The sequence below is a fragment of the Erpetoichthys calabaricus genome, chromosome 11 (assembly GCF_900747795.2).
Source record: "Erpetoichthys calabaricus chromosome 11, fErpCal1.3, whole genome shotgun sequence".
Taxonomy (NCBI): domain Eukaryota; kingdom Metazoa; phylum Chordata; class Cladistia; order Polypteriformes; family Polypteridae; genus Erpetoichthys; species Erpetoichthys calabaricus.
The window spans coordinates 55458853-55478621 of record NC_041404.2 but is presented as its reverse complement, the minus strand read 5'-3'; the positions used below and the strand labels follow the sequence as shown (position 1 = coordinate 55478621).

General features: G+C 41.1%; 1 protein-coding gene across 1 annotated transcript in view; it reads left to right on the top strand.

The window, feature by feature from the left end:
* Positions 1-19769, top strand: part of phykpl (5-phosphohydroxy-L-lysine phospho-lyase) — a 106199-nt gene that overhangs the window by 10568 nt on the left and 75862 nt on the right. The window contains exons 2-5 of the mRNA XM_028813100.2: positions 1913-2031; positions 8462-8621; positions 13133-13207; positions 17495-17582. Of these exons, the coding sequence (XP_028668933.2) occupies positions 1913-2031; positions 8462-8621; positions 13133-13207; positions 17495-17582 (442 nt within the window). The remainder of the gene's footprint in view (positions 1-1912; positions 2032-8461; positions 8622-13132; positions 13208-17494; positions 17583-19769) is intronic.

The window sequence follows — 19769 nt, the reverse complement described above, 5'->3', positions numbered from 1 at the left end:
CAGTTGGGTACTGCCAATATGACTCCATCATTCCTTTTGTGACCTAAAATCAAAATAGTAATCACTCATAAAATGTACAGGTGGGCTAATAAATTTTTCAAAATTTCCAGTAGGCAAAATAACCTACTGATTAGCAGGTGATGCATTGGCTTGGCGCTGCTCCTATAAAGTGGCAGGAGACTGCGTTCAAATCCCTGCCAAGCTGCTGCCCGTGTAGAGTTTGTATGTTCTCCCAATATCCGTGCCGGCTTTCCTCCCATTTCCCAAAGATGTACAAAGTAGTTGCAGTGGCATCTTTAAACTGGCCTGGTATGAACATACGTGTGTGTTAAGTGTGTGAATGTGTCTTGTGCCAGACTGGCGCTTCATGCAGTGCTTATGCCCGCCTTGCACAAGCTGCTACAGAGGTGTACTTTGTCTCCTTTCAATCCTGTGTTACAATAAGCAGGTTAAGGAGAAGGATGAGTTTATCTGGGCTGTTCATAGATGCTTCCCTTTCCACCAAAGCAAATTAAGTTTCCTTTGTGTTTCTGGAAACTGTAAGGCTGTGGCTGACCTGATACTGTTGCAGAAGACCATTATCTATAACTGCAGTTAACAGACACTCAGGGTATTGTGTTTGGCTCAGCGTCTTGCTCTGTAGTTAATAAAAATACATTTTATTTATTCGTAGGCGCCTTTCTAAACACTCAGGGACACCGAACAATAGACAAAACAAAGATTATAAACAAAAGTTAAAATCAGACAGAGCAATTGTAATCAAAGAGAAAAAGCCGTCTTAAGCAAATGAGTTTTAAGTTTAGATTTGAAAAGTGAAAATGATTCAATTATTTATAAGCTCAGGTGGTAGTGAGTTCCAAAGCTGGGGAGCAGAGCAACTGAATGTAGTGGTAAGACGGACGAAGGGGACAGTCAAGTAGATGGAGGAAGAGGATCTGAGGGTGCGGGAGGGAATGGCAACATGGAGGAGGTCAGACAGATATGGAGGGGCAAGGTTGTGGAGAGCCTTAAAAGTTAACAGGAGAATTTTGAATTGAATTCGGAACTGAACTGGAAGCCAATGAAGCTGCTGCAAAATGGGAGTGAAATGGTGAATAGAGGGGGTTCTAGTATTGATGCAGGCAGCTGAATTCTGGACCAGTTGAAGCTTATAAAGAGATTTGCGAGAAAGACCAAAGAAAAGGGAATTGCAATAATCCAGACGAGAAGTGACAAGGCTATGAGCAAGGATAGAAGTGGTGTGGGGAGTCAAGGAGGGGCGAATACGATTAAAGTTACACAAGTGGAAATATGGAGACCTGTGGGGAAGGGGAGACAGAGGAATTATCAATAACAAAGGAAAAAATTATCAGTTTTGGATAATGTTGATTTTGTACCAATGAGGAGAACCTCAGTTTTGTCACTATTTAATTTAAGAAATTTTGAAGAAAACCAGGATTTGATTTCTGCTGTGCAATCAGTAAGTAAGTGAGTGAGAAGGGTGGAAAGGACGCAGTAGGTTTGCTAGTGAGATAGAGCTGGGGGTCATCAGCATAACAGTGGAAGCTAATTTTATATTTACGAAAGATATTACCAAGGGGAAGGAGGTAAATAATGAAAAGGAGGGGTCCCAGGAGAGAGCTCACCTGAAGTAACAGTGGTAGGTTGGGATGTGAAAGTTTTAAGCTGAACAAACTTGAGTGCAGCCTGAGAGGTAGGATCTGAACCAATCTAGTGGTGTGTGGGTAATGCCAATCGAAGATAATCTATTGAGAAGAGTAGTGTGACAAATAGTGTCAAAGGCTGGTTTGGGGGCTGGCTGCCTTCCAACCTGAGCCGGTTAAGAGGGTTGTGAAAATTTATGGATAGATGAGTACTTTGACCTTATACTGTTTAACATGTTAAATTTTAATAAGTGTACTGTCTTTTCCAGGGCCTCCTGTAAATTGTTTTATTCAGATGATCCTGTGAAGATAATGAGGGCCAAAGGGCAGTACTTGTACGATGAACAAGGAAGACGCTACTTGGATTGCATCAGTAATGTCCACCATGGTATGCCACTTTTAGAACTTAAGAACTTTATTTGTCCCCAGGGGGAAATTTGGCTTTTTACAGAAGCCCTTAAAATAGATAGATAGATAGATTAGATAGATAGGAACAGCACTATAATAGATAGATAGATAGATAGGAAAGACACTATATAAGATAGATAGATAGATAGATAGATAGATAGATAGATAGATAGATAGATAGATAGATAGATAGATAGATAGATAGATAGATAGGAAAGACACTATATAAGATAGATAGATTGATAGATAGATAGGAACAGCACTATAATAGATAGATAGATAGATAGATAGATAGATAGGAAAGGCACTATATAAGATAGATAGATAGGAAAGGCACTATATAAGATAGATACATACATACATACAGTGTCATGCAAATGTTTAGTTCCCCAATGCTTAAAATGTCTGTTTACTGTGAATAGTTAAGTGAGCAGAAGGTGAACTGATCACCAAAAGGCATAACATTAAAGATGACACATTTCTCTTCAGCATTTTATGCAAGATTGCTGTATTGTTTTTGTTTTGTACAATTATAAAGTGAAAAAAGGAACGGACCACCAGGCAAAAGGTTTGGCACCCCAGAATATTTGAGGTCTCCGATAACTTTTCCCCAGGTGGTCTCAGACCTCCATTAGCTCCTTAGGACTATGGCTTGTTCACTGTCATCATTGTGATGAAAATGTCAAAGCTGTATAAATTCTCAGACTCCTCACTCCTTGTCTGAAGAATCACCAGCCATGGGCTCCTCTAAGCAGCTGCCTAGCACTCTGAATAATAAAAGAATTGATGCTCACAAAGCAGGAGAAGGATACAAGAAAAAAACAAAGCGTTTTCAGGTCACCGTGTCCTCACTTCGTAATGTTATTAAGAAATGGCAGTTAACAGGAATGGTGGAGGTCAAGTTGAGGCCTGGAAAATCAAGGAAACTTTCTGAAAGAATTGCTCGTTGGATTGCTAGAAAGGCACCTAAAAAAACCCTGTCTGACTGTAAAAGACGTTCGTGAAGATTTAGCAGACTCTGGAGTGGTGGTCCACTGTTCTACTGTGCAGCGACACCTCAACAAATAAGACCTTCAAGGTAGAGTCAGCAGAAGAAAACCTTTCCTGCGTCCTAGCCACAAAATTCAGCACCTGAAGTTTAAAAAGGAACATCTAAACAAGCCTGATGCATTTTGGAAAACAAGTCCTGTGGACCGATGAAGTCAAAATAGAACCTTTTGGCCGCAATGTGCAAAGGTATGTTTGGAGAATAAAGGGTCCTGATTTCCAGGAAAAGAACATGTCACCAACTATCAAGCATGGCGGTGGTTCGATCAGCCTTTGGACTTGTGTTGCAGCCAGTGGCACTGGGAACATGTCATTAGAGGGAAGAATGGAGTCAAATCAATACCAGCAAATTCTGGAAGCAAACATCACACCACCCATAAAAAATTTGAAGATAAAAAGAGGATTGGTCCTACAACAAGATAATGAGCTGAAACACACCTCAAAATCTACAGTGGGGGAATTAAGTGTTTGATCCCCTGCTGAATTTGTACGTTAGTTCACTTACAAAGAAAGGAACAGCCTCTAATTTTTATGGTAGTTTCATTTGTAATAGAGAGAGACAGAAAATCAACTAAAAATCTTGACAAAACACTTTACATAAAAGTTATAAATTGATTTGTATGTCATGGCGAGAAATAAGGATTTGACCCCAGACAACCCAGCCACAGATTGGCCGGCACACAGGCTACAATCAATCAATCAATTCCAGATACAGTGACACCTTGGTTTGCGAGTGTTTTGTAAGACGAGCAAAACTTTTTAATAAATTGTAACTTGATAAAGAAGTGAGGTCTTGCAATACGAGTAGTACGTATATGTTTTGTCCGCCGAGCGTCACATGTGGGGATTGTGGGTAATCATCTCCCATGCTCGTTCTCGGTCGGCGTGCCTCACTCATATAGTCAACATCCGTATGCGTGTATACTATTTACTACACAATGCTGACCACGTGTGTGTGTGATGTGCGAGTCCCCGTCATGCACCCCAAAACACAACGCTGAGTCTCAGTACTTTAGCGACACCAGCTTTAGAAACATTAACAGCGCGGTTATTTATTGTAGCAGGATCTGCCACTCTCCTATACACAGACACAGCAGTCAGGCAGGGTCGTGACCAGGTTAGTGGCCAAGTAATCCTGTGCCCTCCATTTATAATGTTCCTTGCATCACTCATCGACGGCAGGCGCTTATAGCACGACCGCGATCTTTTCTGATTCTCTTTTACAGCTAGGAGCCTGCGGTTGCTTGCTTCGGGACGCTCTTCCGCGTGTCGTCCCATTGGGGGGGGGGGGATCCCAAAAGAGTTTAGAAACCTTACAGTTGCGTAACGCGTTTTTTTAATTTTGTGTCCAAGTGTAGTGACTCTTCAGGCAAAAGCAACTGTCATTGGAGCGGCTCCTTGTTAGGGTTAGGGTTAGGGTTAAGTCGCAAAAAAAAAAGAAAAAGATTCCAGTGAGCCAACAGATAGCAGGGATTCTGTTAGTTAGAGTGAAGATTTTGTATTAATCATTTCTATGTAAATATTTGTGGATTGTGAAACAAATCATCTGAGTTTCCATTATTTCTTATGGGGAAATTCGCTTTGATATACAAGTGCTTTGGATTATGCTCTCAAACTGAGGTTCCACTGTACTCCTGATCTCAACTCGTTATGTGTATAAAGCACGCCCGTCCACAGATTCAGTTTCTTCTGTTCCAACCTCACCCCCACTGTGGGCAACGCCAAAGAGCTGTCAAAGGACATCAGGCTGGAATGGGCTACAAGACCACCAGCAAGAAGTTTGGTGACAACTGCTGGTGCAATTAGTCGGAAATGGAAGAAATATAAAATGACCATCAATCGCCCTCGGTCTGGAGCTCCATATAAGATCTCGTGGGGTGAGGATGATCATTAGAAAGGTGAGGGATCAGCCCAAAACTACACGGGAGGAGCTTGTTAATGACACCATTGGTAACACACTACACCGTCATGGACTGAAATCTTGCAGCACCCGCAAGGTCCCCCTGCTCAGGATGGCACAGGTTCAGGCCCCAAGACTGTTCATTTCTTTGTAAGTGAGCAAACTTACAAATTCAGCAGGGGATCAAATACTTATTTCCCCCCACTGAATACCTCAAGGGGCACGAGCTGATGGTTTTGGCCATAGCCCTCACAGTCCCCCATATCTCAAAAGAGCAGTGCATGCAAGATGGCCCAAGAATCTCACAGAATTAGAAGCCTTTTGCAAGGACAAATGGGTATTAAAACCCCAAGTAAGGATTAAAAGACTCTTAGCTGGCCACAAAAAATATTTCCAAGCTGTGATACCCGCCAAAGGGCGTGTTACTAAGTACTGACCATGTCGGGGGCCGAAACTTTTGCTTCAGGCCCTTTTCATTTTTTTGGTATTTTGTACCTGTGAATGATGGGAATAAAATGTAATCTTGCTTAACATATTAAAGAAATGTGTCATTTTTAACTTTATGCCTGTTGGTGATCAGTTTGTCTTCTGCTCACTTAACTACAGTATTTTTCGGACCATAAGGCGCACTTAAAATCCTTTAATTTTATCAAAAATCGACAGTTTGCCTTATAATCCGGTGCGCCTTATGTATTAATTCTGGTTGTGCTTACTGACCTTGAACCAATTTTATGTGGTACACGGTGCTCAAAAATCTGTCAAAATGTTTTAGAATGACTTTGGTAAGCTACGAAGCCGCACCGCTTGATGGATTGTTGGAGCATTACGGCTACCGTAGTCAGGGGCCTCATGGAGTAATACGTACTGTACTTCAACATACGGTATTACGGTGTGTTTATTAGGACCCCAAAATGGCACCTGTTAAGAGACATGCTTACGAAGCAGATTTCAAACTCAAGGCTATCGGGCACGCAGTAGAACATGAGAATAGAGCAGCTGCAAGAGAATTCAACATTAATGAATCAATGGTGCAGAAGTGGAGGAAGCAAGAAGATGACCTGCGCCAAGTAAAGAAGACCAAACAGAGTTTCTGAGGGAACAAAGCGAGATGGCTACAGTTAGAGGACAAAGTTGAACAGTGGGTTATTGAACAGAGAACAGCAGGTAGAAGCATCTCTACAGTCTCTATTCGACTTAAGGCAACAGCGGTAGCACGTGACATGAAGATCACTGACTTTCGAGGAGGTCCTTCTTGGCGCTTCCGTTTTATGAAAAGACGTAATCTCTCCATCCGCACAAGAACTACCATCTCGCAGCAACTGCCAAAGGATTACGAGGAAAAGCTGGCCATTTTCCGCACTTACTGCAAGAACAAGATCACTGAAAAAAAGATCCGGCCAGAACACATCACCAACATGGACGAGGTCCATCTTACCTTTGACATCCCCGTGAACCGTACTGTCGAGAAAACAGGAAGCAGTACGGTATCTATACGCACCACAGGGAACGAGAAGTCATCCTTCACTGTAGTTCTCGGTTGCCAAGCTAATGGCTAGAAACTACCACCCATGATCATTTTCAAGAGGAACACTTTTCCAAAAGAAAAGTTTCCAGCCGGCGTCATCATCAAAGCTAACCCAAAGGGCTGAATGGACAAGGAGAAGATGAGTGAGTGGCTGAGAGAAGTTTATGTCAGGAGACCGGATGACTTTTTCCACAAATCTCCGTCTCTATTGATCTGCGACTCCATGCGCGCCCATCTCACCGATACTGTCAAAATCCGAGTGAAGCAAACTAATTCGGAGCTTGCCATCATTCCGGGTGGATTAACCAAAGAACTCCAACCGTTAGATATCGGCGTCAACAGGTCATTCAAAGTTAAATTGAGAGCTGCGTGGGAGCATTGGATGACAGAAGGCGAACACACATTCACCAAGACAGGAAGGCAACGCCGGGCGAGTTACGCCACTATCTGCCAATGGATCGTGGATGCCTGGGCTAAGGTCTCAGTCTCAAGTATCGTCCGAGCTTTCACAAAGGGCGGAATCATCACTAAGCAGCTAAGTAACAGCAATGAGACTGACTCGGAAAATGACGAGAGAGATCCGGGCATGCTTGATGCTGAAATCGCCCAACTATTTACCTCGGACACTGAGGATGAAGAATTTGATGGATTTGTGGAAGAGAAATGAACTGAAAAAGTGAGTGTATTGTTTTGTATTGTATGTTACAACTGAACAATGTTAAGAGTTATTGTGAATGAGTTGAATAAAGTTTGACTTACCGGTATCTGTTTTGTTTCGCTGAATGCGCCTTATAATCCGATGCGCCTTATGTATGAAAGTAGACCCCATTCATTGATATTGCGCTTTATAATCCGGTGAGCCTTATGGTGCGAAAAATACTGTATTCATAGTAACAGTCATTTTAAGCAAGGGGGCCCCAAACTTTTGCATGCCGCTGTTTATTTATACACATACACAGTATGGTCTGAACACACACCAGAGTGACTAAAAAGAGAAAGAAAAGAAAACTTGTGACTTGGCAATCAGAGTGAGGGCCTATCCAAGCATACAGTACATACAGAGCCCCCGTGGCATTTCTTTTACACACTTTTGTTGCTCAGTGTTGGCGTGGCATGGTGAGGATGTGCAGCATTGTTCATAATGGCACTCAGTTTTGTTTTCATTCTCTCCTCCTCTGCATCCTCCAGGGATTCCAGAGTGTGCCCATTAATGGAGCCTGCCCTTTAAATTAGCTTGTGGGATTTGGTGGGCCTCGCACCACACTGGACATCATAGAATTGTAGAAGATACAATACAATACAGTTAATTTTTGTATAGTCCAAAATCACACAAGGAGTGCCGCAATGGGCTTTAACAGGCCCTGCCTCTTGACAGCGCCCCAGCCTTGACTCTCAAAGAAAACAAGGAAAAACTCTCAAAAAAAATCCTTGTTGGGGGAAGAAAATGGAAGAAACCTTGGGAAAGGCAATTCAAAGAGAGACCCCTATCCAGGTAGGTTGGGCGTGAAGCGAGTGTCAAAAAAAAGTGGTCAATACAACACAATACACGAGATGTGAAGGATGTCAGTACCCACATTACAGGAGCACAGTCTCCTGAAGGAGAGTCTGCTCTGCCCTTTCTTATATAGTTCCTCGTTGTTATGAGATCAGTCCCACTGGTCATTGATGTGGCCCCCTAAGTATTTGTAGGAGTGCACCGCCTCTACCTCCACTCCCTGAATCGTAATCGGGTGTCAAGGCTCTTTGGTGCGGTGAAAGTCAATGAGCAGTTCCTTGGTTTTGCTGATATTAAGTTGCAGACAATTCATTTTGCATGAGCTTGTTGGGCTGAGTGGCCTGTTGTCATCACAGTTGTCCTAACGTTCTAAAATAAATGTGGCCTGGAGTTCCTTTATGAACACCTGCTTATTCTGTGTTGTGTTTTTGTTTCTTCTTAAGTTGGACACAGTCATCCAGCTGTGGTTAAAGAGGCTTCACAACAGATGGAATTGCTGAACACCAATGCACGGTTTCTGCATGACAACATTGTCCAGTATGCACAAAGACTATCTGAAACACTCCCTGGGAAGCTGAATGTCTTTTACTTCTTAAACTCAGGGTAAGGTCCTTTTTTTGTATGTATAGTATGGCTAATCGAAGTTGGTTTCTTTTTGTAATTACACTTTTATCATAATTACCACATAAAACAAGAAATCTCTACATATAAAAGGCAAAAAGCCCTCCCTGACTCGTCACTAATTCTCCCACTTTCCATATAGGTGGGAAGCTGAAATTTCGCATGCTCATTCCTTGCAGTGTACTTACAAAAGTTAGGTAATGTTTCATGTCCTATTGCAATACCCAAGGAGGGGAAATGGGTGTACCCCCTAAACTGTATATATAGATAGGGGAAACCCCTCCTCACTATTTCTGCGACTTCCAATATACATAGGAAGCCCACATTTCCCATGCTCATCCTTTACTCTGTACTTACAAACGTTAAGTATGTTTCATGTCCTATTGATTGATTGATTGATTGATAGATAGATACTTTATTAATCCCAAGGGGAAATTCACATATTCCAGCAGCAGCATACTGATAAAAAAACAATATTAAATTAAAGAGTGATAAAAATGCAGGTATACAGACAGACAATAACTTTGTATAATGTTAACGTTTACCCCCCGGGTGGAACTGAAGAGTCGCAAACTGTCCAGCCGCTCGCCACAACCGTCTGATGGAACATCTGCAGCATCTTATTGCAGATGTTGAAGGACGCCAGCCTTCTAAGGAAGTATAGCCGGGTCTGTCCTTTCTTACACAGAGCATCAGTGTACAGAAATTCAGTAATTCAAAAAGTAACACTGAACTTTACAATTATTTGAACAGCAGTAATCAACTAAAATGCAGTTTTCTGGGTTAAAGAAGTTTTGATATTAATAGAAAGTTCTTGAAGTGGTAGTTAGATTTCTATATGCTTACATGATTTAAAAGCCCACCCTCACTTTAAGGGGGTGGACTTATTTGCCCTTACCTCTATAGACTGACTGACAGACAAATTGATGACATATATCCTATTGGGCCGTAGTAAACCCGAGTTTTGATGGTTGACAGCTACAAAGCTTTACTCAACCTTAGTCCATCTGTCTCCTTTTCTCTCATTTTCACTTACCGTATATACTTGCGAATAAGTCGGGACTTAATTTTAAAATATAATTTCTGGTATTTTATAATGTTAGTCGCATATGTCAAATGCAAAAAACTCATGCTATTGGTCCAAGAGATTATGATCTGCTAACGCCCACCGGAGAGAGTAACCACAGAGCACACTGCCTTTTTTTGTGGGTGCAGCAATGTGTTGTATCATCGTGTGCTCCTAACCTCTTGCTCTCTCTATTGTGCCAACGTAACCACACGGTAATACCCAAACTATTCCGAAGCAACGTTTGCACTGTTTTTTGTATCTGACACCCTCATTCACCTTTATCGTAAGAGCATCCATTATCTACGGTGGAGCATTCAATCAGAAGAAAATATGAAGCTGGTTTTAAATTAAATGTCGTTGAAATAGTGAAAGAAATTGGCAACTGGGCTGCGAGATTGGAGGAGGCAAGAAGATGTAAAAAAGAAAAAACAAATTAAGTGTCGCATTTTTGAACGGGCGTATAAGTCGGGGTCTGATTTTATGATCGATTTTTCAGGTTTCAAGACCCGACTTAGACGTGAGTATATACGGTATTCTTTTCTCTTTTTCAGCTAGCTTTGGTATGGTTTCATATTCCTCTTGGGAATTACCGACTATTATAACTGGGCACCCTTAAAGGAATATTCCACCCCAAAATTATACTTTTTTAATATGTTACTTGCCCCATATGTTTGTAGTGAGACTTACTAGCTCATGTTTAACGGAGAACAGAAATAACAACCTCTGATCATATGGGAACCTATGGTGACCAACGCTGAATAACTGCAAACAATTTCAAAAATGTACATGAAAAAAACACTTGTGTCACATAGATAGATAGATAGATAGATAGATAGATAGATAGATAGATAGATAGATAGATAGATAGATAGATAGATAGATAGATAGATACTTTATTAATCCCAATGGGAAATTCACATTCTCCAGCAGCAGCATACTGATACAATAAATAATATTAAATTAAATAGTGATAATAATGCAGGTGAAAAACAGACAATAACTATGTATAATGTTAAATGTTAACGTTTACCCCCCCGGGTGGAATTGAAGAGTCGCATAGTTTGGGGGAGGAACGATCTCCTCAGTCTGTCAGTGGAGCAGGACAGTGACAGCAGTCTGTCGCTGAAGCTGCTCCTCTGTTTGGAGATGATCCTATTCAGTGGATGCAGTGGATTCTCCATGATTGATAGGAGCCTGTTGAGTGCCCTTCGCTCTGCCGCAGATGTCATACTGTCCAGCTCCATGCCAACAATAGAGCCTGCCTTCCTCACCAGTTTGTCCAGGCGTGAGGCGTCTTCCCTCTTTATGCTGCCTCCCCAGCACACCACTGCGTAGAAGAGGGCGCTCGCCACAACCGTCTGATAGAACATCTGCAGCATCTTATTGCAGATGTTGAAGGACGCCAGCCTTCTAAGGAAGTATAGTCGGCTCTGTCCTTTCTTGCACAGCACATCAGTATTGGCAGACCAGTCCAGTTTATCATCCAGCTGCACTCCCAGATATTTATAGGTCTGCACCATCTGCACACAGTCACCTCTGATGATCACGGGGTCCATGATGGGTCTGGGCCTCCTAAAATCCACCACCAGCTCCTTGGTTTTGCTGGTGTTCAGTTGTAGGTGGTTTGAGTCGCACCATTTCACAAAGTCATGTCTAGTCATCCAGTCGTATACTCATAGCGTGCAAAACACACGTATTTTTTTGCTAACATATTGTTAAATAAATACCTTCAGAAAATGAAAATAGTCCACAAACGGGAAGTGCATTCTCATTACGATGTGCTTTTGAATTTTTGAAGATAGGACTCTTGACCAGTGAATGAGGGTGAAAGACAGGGCACTACAAACCACATTGTTTCTGGGTAGACCTTTCCTTTAAACATCCATTGCTGTCTATACACCTACCAATCCAGGGCCCTCAAACAAGAAAAAATGTATGATTACGCTCCCTTGTTTATCTGATGACACCACCTCAGTGGCAGGATTATACAATGAGCAGAGCCGAGTCTACAGTAAGAGCACCTTCATTAGGGCGGAGTGGTGGCTCTGAGGCTAAGGATCTGCGCTGGTATCCCGAAGGTTGCCGGTTTGAGTCCCCATCACTGCCAAAAGGGCCCTTGAGCAAGACCCTTAACCTTCAATTGCTGCAGGGGCGCTGTACAATGGCTGACCCTGAGCTCTGACCCCAAGGGGTATGCGAAAACTAACAAATTCCTAATATAAGAAATTATATAAGGTAAAATAAATAAAGAACAACAACAACAACAAAATGATGCTGGCAAATGATGGAGAGAGAAAATAATGTTACGACACCAAACTGAGTGGACCTGGGATGTGAATAAAGACAGAATGTCCCAAGTTTACTCGCAAACAAGCAAAGTTAAAAGGGAAATCAATTTTAGACAAATAAAATGCAAAACGCACTATATCATAAACCAAAGAAAGGATGGCTGAAGGTGGAAAAGAGTCCTAGTCGCATCTCCTACAGCACTGTAGTGTAATTAACCTCTGGCTAAAGGTGATTTATAGGATGGGAAGAATCATTCATGGCGGCCTCTCCTTTTCTTCTTTCTACCTCTGCCTCCTGTGAGTCAGTCCTGATACAGGCCTTTATTACAACTGGTATTTAGTGCCCAAAAATATCTCTACTGTAGGTACCTAAAATAAATCAAGAGTGGATAATTCAATACAAAGGACTCTAATACTGTATAGTGGGTGGAAGGGGATGATGGGACCAAAATGCACCCTTGTACTTAGACCAACATACGAGGGACGTTCAAATGTTTCCGCACTTTTATATTTTCATTGGAAGCGGTGAAGGCGGGAGGGAGGGAGGAGTAGTAATTGGGCATTAAAAAGTTGGTACGACGCTGGGAAGATTACATCGCAAATGAAGGTGACTATGTAGAAAAGTGATGTCATTTGTTTTTAAAATTCTTAATACTGTAAATAGAGTTAAAAAAAGTGCAGAACGTCCCTCATATTTTACACAATTCTGCCTGTGAAGATGTTTGAATTTCTTATCTTAGACTACTCATGAGGTATTATTTGCATCCATCCGTAACTGTTCTTCCTTTTTTATGTCTTTTGTTTAAAGCATGTCATGGATTTAGAAGCAACAGACAAATTGCAGAAGTCAGTTCTGGACTGGATGCTTCTTTACGCATACACCCACAGTCTTTCATATGGGATCAATTTAGAATCCATCTTCTGAAGTCAACCTGTGCAGATGCCACTAACATATACGGGAGACACCGTAGAGTTTAGAACTTGTGAGGCAGTATCACTTTCCTTGTGAATGTCAATTAGTCAGTTCTTATTTTATATAATGCCTTTCAGAGCAAACACAATCACACTTTTTATAATGGAGTACAGTGTAACACAAGTGATTTGATACCTTGTGCCTTCGTTTTCTTTCATCCTAGTTCAGAAGCAAATGATCTTGCCCTCCGTTTGGCTCGTCAGTACACACATCATAAAGATGTCATTGTTTTGGATCAGTAAGTATATCTTACACAATGTTTTAAAATTTTCAATTTCTGTAACTGTAATCAGAATGTAACTTTAATACGTCACTGTGCTGTGTGCAACTATTTTAAATCTGCTTTTCTTTTCTTCTCACATGTACAGCTAACACAAAGCCAGACTTAGCACACAGGGGCTCATCATTTAGAATTGCTAGGCAAGCATCTTAAGACAGGACAAGTTAAGAACAACTGCAAATGGGCAATGTGCACTATTTCTGTGTGACAGAGTCAGCATGAAATTGTATCTTCTCTTTGCCTTGTTTGGAATGGCATGATTTACCTAAGTAAGGGCCTGCACATGTAGAAAGAGTATAAAGCCTTGGAACATTGCCCGGCACAGTTTTGAAGCCAACGGACGGATGGGAGATACTGTCATCCTATCCTGAAAATCCTTCCAGCGCAGCGACGAAAATGGCAGACTCTACACAAAGTCTTGCTATGACGTCCTTCGTCTGTAATGCCGCGTAAACCGTCATTAAAGAAAGCTAAGTTATTTTCTCTTATGTGATTTCTTACCACCATATCATTAAGGGAGGGATATCACCTCTTTATAATATATATATTTAGGTTCAGGTTACTTAAGATGCCACAATTACAAAATGAATGTATTTCCAGGGAGCTAGTGCCCCCTAGAGGAAAACAGTAACATTTTGTATTTGGTACCAAGTTATTGTTATTTGTAAGGACCCGAAACTGACAGAGGTGACACTGGGTAAGAAGAGAACTGGGGCTGACACCATTTGAACACTGGAATAAAGTAAGAACAGCTTCGATGAGTACAGTCTATTCAGCCCAAGAAAGTTCATCAGCCCTCATCATAAAGTTATACAAAATAGCATTATGTTAAATTTTGAGAGTCCCCAAAGTCCTACTGTCTGCCATACTTGTTAGTCCCTTATTCCATGCATCTTTTGTTGTTTCTAATATTTGTCTGAAATTCACCCTTAACAAGTTTCCATCTGTGTCTCTGTATTCTTGTAAAAGTAATAATAATACATTTTATTTATTATAAAGTAACATATCTTCATAATTGTAAATATTTTAGTTATGTCATCTTTTCATCTCCATTTGTTTTTAATTGAAATGGTTCATCTCCTTCAGTCTTTCCTCATAGCTCACACCTCTCAGTTGTAATCAGCCTAATTGCTTTCCTGCAGATTTCCTCTAATGCTGCACCAAGCCGTTATTACAATGTGCATTGATGTGACATGGATCTGTATCAAAGGAGTGACACTTCATAGGAGTGACATAAATACCGTATTAAAGGAGTGACATTTTATTGGACCACACACAACTGAAAGTACGCCTGCCAAAAAAATTGTTGTCGCCCCACCTACCACTTGGATGGTTGTCACTCCTTTGAAATTTATATCTGAGGTAGGGCTGGGCGTTTAATCGAAAAGTAATCGAAATCGACATTCAGAACCTATAACCGATCAAATTTTTCCAGGTCGATTATTTCGATTACTTTCCCTTTAAAAACACTACCGTGTGTGGAGTCACGTGACCCTGCTCCGTTACGTTACGTTATTCCGCCGACATGTCGAGCATGGAGAGCTTAAACACTGACAGAACTGAGCAACAAGAGCAGCTTGTACCAAAGAAAAACGCAGTCTCCGTCATTTGGACACATTTTGGCTTCAGTAAGGATGGCATCGAACAAAATGAAGTCAGATGTAGACACTGTAGAAAAACAGTTTCGACGCCCAAAGGTAACACCACCAATTTGTTTCAACACTTGAAGCACAATCACGTTACTGAATATGAACAGTGCATGGCTCAAAAAAAAACAAAAAGAGACTGACAAGCGCCCAGCAACAAGTGCCTCCGCAAAGCAGATGTTGATAACACAAGCGTTCACAAATGCCACACAGTATGAGAAGAGTTCAAGAAGATGGAAAGAAATAACTGACGCTATTTGTTATTACATCGCAAAGGATATGACTCCCTTGGCTACAGTGGAGCGAAGCGGGTTTAAACACCTCGTTAAAACTCTCTACAGAAGATACACTGTGCCATCGCGATCACATTTTTCTAAAACTGCGCTGCCAGACATGTACAAGACATGTAGTAAAAATGTAGCTGCTGAACTGAAAAATGTTCAACACTTTGCAGCCACATCTGATCTCTGGTCAAGTAGGACGATGGACCCATTCTTGAGCCTTACTTTGCACTACATTGACGACGATTGGAAGTTATTTATTTTTACTTTTTTTATAAAAACAAAGTGTCTGTTCGTTTTAGGCAATGTGTGCTTTAATTTCAGTTGTTCAACATTGATGTTCAATAAATAATCACAGATAGTAGATAGTGTGTTTCCTTCAATTATTTTAAAATCAAGTAATGCACCCTTCATTCAAAAATCTCTCACTTGTAATATGTGAGCATATTTACTGTACAAAACTTGTCAGTGAACTATGAGGGCAAAAAAATAAATAAAATAATCGTTCATTAATTGTAATCGAGTTAAAATGTTCAATTAATCGAGATTTTGATTTTAGGCCAAATCGCCCAGCCCTAATCTGAGGTTTCACTCCTTTGTTATGTCACTCCTATGACATGTCAATCCTTTCAATAGGACTGTGTGACATACATATGACACCTCAAAAGTGATGAATTTGATGCACAAACTGTATTTTAGTTCCTTTTCAAGAGGACCAATGTTACATATTAGAACATTTTTGGTTTTTCGTCAGTTTATATAATGACTGCCTGTTGTCACTTCTCAGGGAACTGGCTGACAGGTCAGAAATATCTCAGCCAAGTTTCACTCCATCATGCCTGCTGTGCTAGAAGTCATTAACCAACAGACCAAGTGCTACATCCAGTTTTATTGTGCTGTGGGTGTATTCATATAAAATAAAATGTTGTTACCAACATCAAAAGGCAATTTATAGCAGCATTCTTAACTTAATCTGAGCAACTTAATTCATACATATTGCAGTAGGGGCACCTAGTTAGAAGAAAGCTTCTTTTGTTAACCATAAGCAGTTCCATTCTGTTAACATACCAGTCATCTGTGATGCCAAGATGAGACAGCCTATCGTCATGACTGCTCTGGCATAATGGCTGCATTAAAGGGCATCTCCAATTACAGATGAGTATTAATATGTGTTTTTTTCCTCCTCCAGTTATATGCACACTCTGCAAGTGACCAGCAATCTTGTTTCGTTGCCAAATTTTGAACCATTTTTTTTTTTCAATCATGGTGTGGCTGGTCCTCACAGCATTTGCAGCAGCAGTAACAGCTTGTTGCTGACACCCGTGCTTAGGCTACCAAATGAAGGTTCTTTGCATGCCTGTAGTTTAGAGGCGAGAACTTCTCGTGCTACTGGATGACTCATGTAGGAGGCTGCTCTACCAGCCAATGAAAATCTGCCGCATCGTGATTGCATACAGTACGTATGAGGTCAATTAGCATGCTCCATATATGGATGTTTCAGCATATAATTGGGCGGGTTGAGGCACATTCACAAACGCGTATTTACAAGGTGATTGTGATTTATAATGGGTAAGTTGTGTAGAAACATGCATACGCTAGCTTATATAAATATGATTTTTTTTGTTGTTGTATGCCTTTACCTGATTTTTGGTGTACACTGTGAAAAGATTGGACAGACGCAGGAAAAGGTTTGGGGGCAGCTGCCTGTATACTTGACTTAGGCTGCCAAAATTGAAATGTTGGATCCATAGAACAGGTCTCAACAGACTTCAGTCCAACAATAGAAAAAACATAATAGGCAAAGATGGCGGTTTTATAGGGGAAGTGATGTCATTGGGGCAGGAACCAGAAATGATGTAGTCGGGCCAGGAACCGGAAGTGACATCCTCCAGTCTAGACAAAATTTCTCGTGGTTGGTCTGCCGATGAAAAAGAGGGAGGATTAATGCACCCTGCCACCCTGTGGTCTGGCATGGCAGCTACCACCCATGCTCACGTGTGTGAGAACACGTATTTCCACACTCAGAATCTTGCAAAGTTTTATAAGCAAGGCATTGGATGTTAGGATGAAATAGTTTAAATCTATTTACTACTGTCAAGTGACACATTATTTTATTTTTATTGATATTACTGCATTAGCATGCAGGTTTGTATTAGTAATGCAAACTCCACTGGTGTCTTCTTCTTGGTCTTTATGTTTCACCGATGCTTTTATGCTCGATTTAATAATTGGAATGTTTTAGGTAATTTCATTATAGTTTATATTAAGTTCTATATGAATAAAAGTAGTTTTTTAACATTCTGGATTATCTTTTAAAGTGCATATCATGGGAACCTTACCTCACTAATTGATATCAGCCCGTACAAATTCAGAAATCTTGATGGTCAGAAAAAATGGGTTCATGTGGTAAGTGTAATTATACATGTCTTCATTAAATTGCCATTTGAATTCTCCGTGTCAATATTTTTGCTAATAAAAAAAAAAAAAAAAAAAAAGTTTGAAAATGTATATGTGATGTAACATTTGGGGTGCATTTAGGGATTTTGTTAACTGTTTAAAAATTGGAATATTTTTATGTTGTGTTTCTTTACTTCTTCAGAGATACAGAAATACTAGTGTCCACCCTAATGTGTGGGACAAAGACATTTTTTTTTCTTGATTTCCCCTTCTCACAGGTGGCGCAGTGGTAGTGCTGCAGCTTAGAAGTAAGGAGATCGTGGGTTCGCTTCCCGGGTCCTCCCTGTGTGGAGAGCGCATTGAGTAGTGAGAAAAGCGCTATATAAATGTAAAGAATTATTATTTATTATTCTGCTCCACAGTTTAAAATTACAAATCAAACAACTCGGACTTGCAGACTTTCATTTAAGGGTCTTTGTGTACATTTTGGTCACACAACACTTTTTCTATATGGACCCCTCATTTCAGGGCACCATAATGTTTATGACAGTTGGCGTCCCAGGTGTTTGTGATTCCTCAGGTGTGTTTCATGGCTTCATCAGATACCTCTGCTTGCTTCTACCCTTTGGAGTCTGTGGTTGCCATTGCTCAATGTGAGGATGAGAGATGTGCCAATTAAAGTCAAAAAAGCTATTATGAGGCGAAAAATAAGAATAGACATCATTAAAAACCTTAGGATGACCTAAATCAACTGTCTGGAATATCATGAAGAAGAAAGAACACACTGGTGGGCTCAGTAATCGCAAAGGGACTGGTAGGCTAAGGAAGATCTGCACTGCTGATGACAGAAGAATCCTCACTATGCTAAAGAAAAAGCCCCAGAGACCTGTGCGACAGACCAGAAACAGTCTTCAGGAGGCCGATGTGGATGCGTCTTAGACGACTGTCAGCAGAAGACATCATGAATAGAAATACAAAGGCCACACCGCAAGATGCAACCACTACTTAGCCACAAAAACAGGATGGCTCTTTACAGTTTCCAAAAAAATACTTAAGAACCTGCAGAACTCTGGGAAAAGGTCTTGTGGACAGACGAGACAAAGATGAACCTGATCAGAGTGATTATTAGGAGCAAAGTGTGGAGGCAAAAAGGAACTGCCAAAGATCTAAAACAGACCACCTCATCTGTTAAACTTGGCAATGGGGGTGTTATGGCCTGCATGGCTGTCACAGGTCCTGGCACAGTTGATGATAGAACTGCTAACGGTCATGTCACCTGCAGAAATTCTCTGATGACTCTGCCATTGTGGCCTGTATCAGGGATGGACAGGAGGATGAATACAGGAGTGTGGTGGACAGCTTTGTGGAGTGGTGTGAGCTGAACCATTTACAGTTAAACATCACAAAGACAAAGGAACTGGTTGTGGACTTTAGGAAGCAGGCTCCTCTTCCCACCCCTGTCACCATCAGAGGAACGGATGTTGAGGTGGTTGAGGACTACAGGTACCTGGGGGTACACATTGACAGTAAACTGGACTGGTCCAAGAACACCAACACGGTTTTCAAGAAAGGGCAGAGCCGGCTTTACCTACTGAGGAGGCTCAGGTCTTTCAATGTCTGTAGGAAAATGCTGACCTATGTTCTATCACTCTGTGGTAGAGAGCGTGGTGTTTTTTGCAGCTGTGTGCTGGGGCAGTGGGGTGAAGACAGCTGATGCCAACAGGCTGAACAAGCTGATTAAAAAGGCTGGTTCTGTCCTGGGTGTCAGACTGGAGAACCTGGTGGAGGTGTCTGAGAGGAGAATGCTGAAAAAGCTTCTCGGTATCGTGGACAACCCCTCTCACCCCATGCACGCCTCCTTGATGGGTCATCAGAGCACACACAGCAAAAGACTCATTGCCTCCAAATGCAGAACCGAACGCCACAGGAAATCCTTTCTACCTGTGGCAATAAGACTGTATAACTCTTCCTCATTCTGTAGGTGATCTTTTTCAGAATTTTTGTCATTAGGTCTCATTCGTTTTTTTTATTTACTCATCTGTATGTTACTGAATGTTTGTTTCATCCCATCATCACATGCTGCTATCTCATTTATTCATGGCACAAACACTAAGTCACTTTTTATAACCACTTGTACTAATAATCTGTTGTTTTATTATATCTGTTTTAGTTTTAGTTGTTTGTTACTTTGCACAA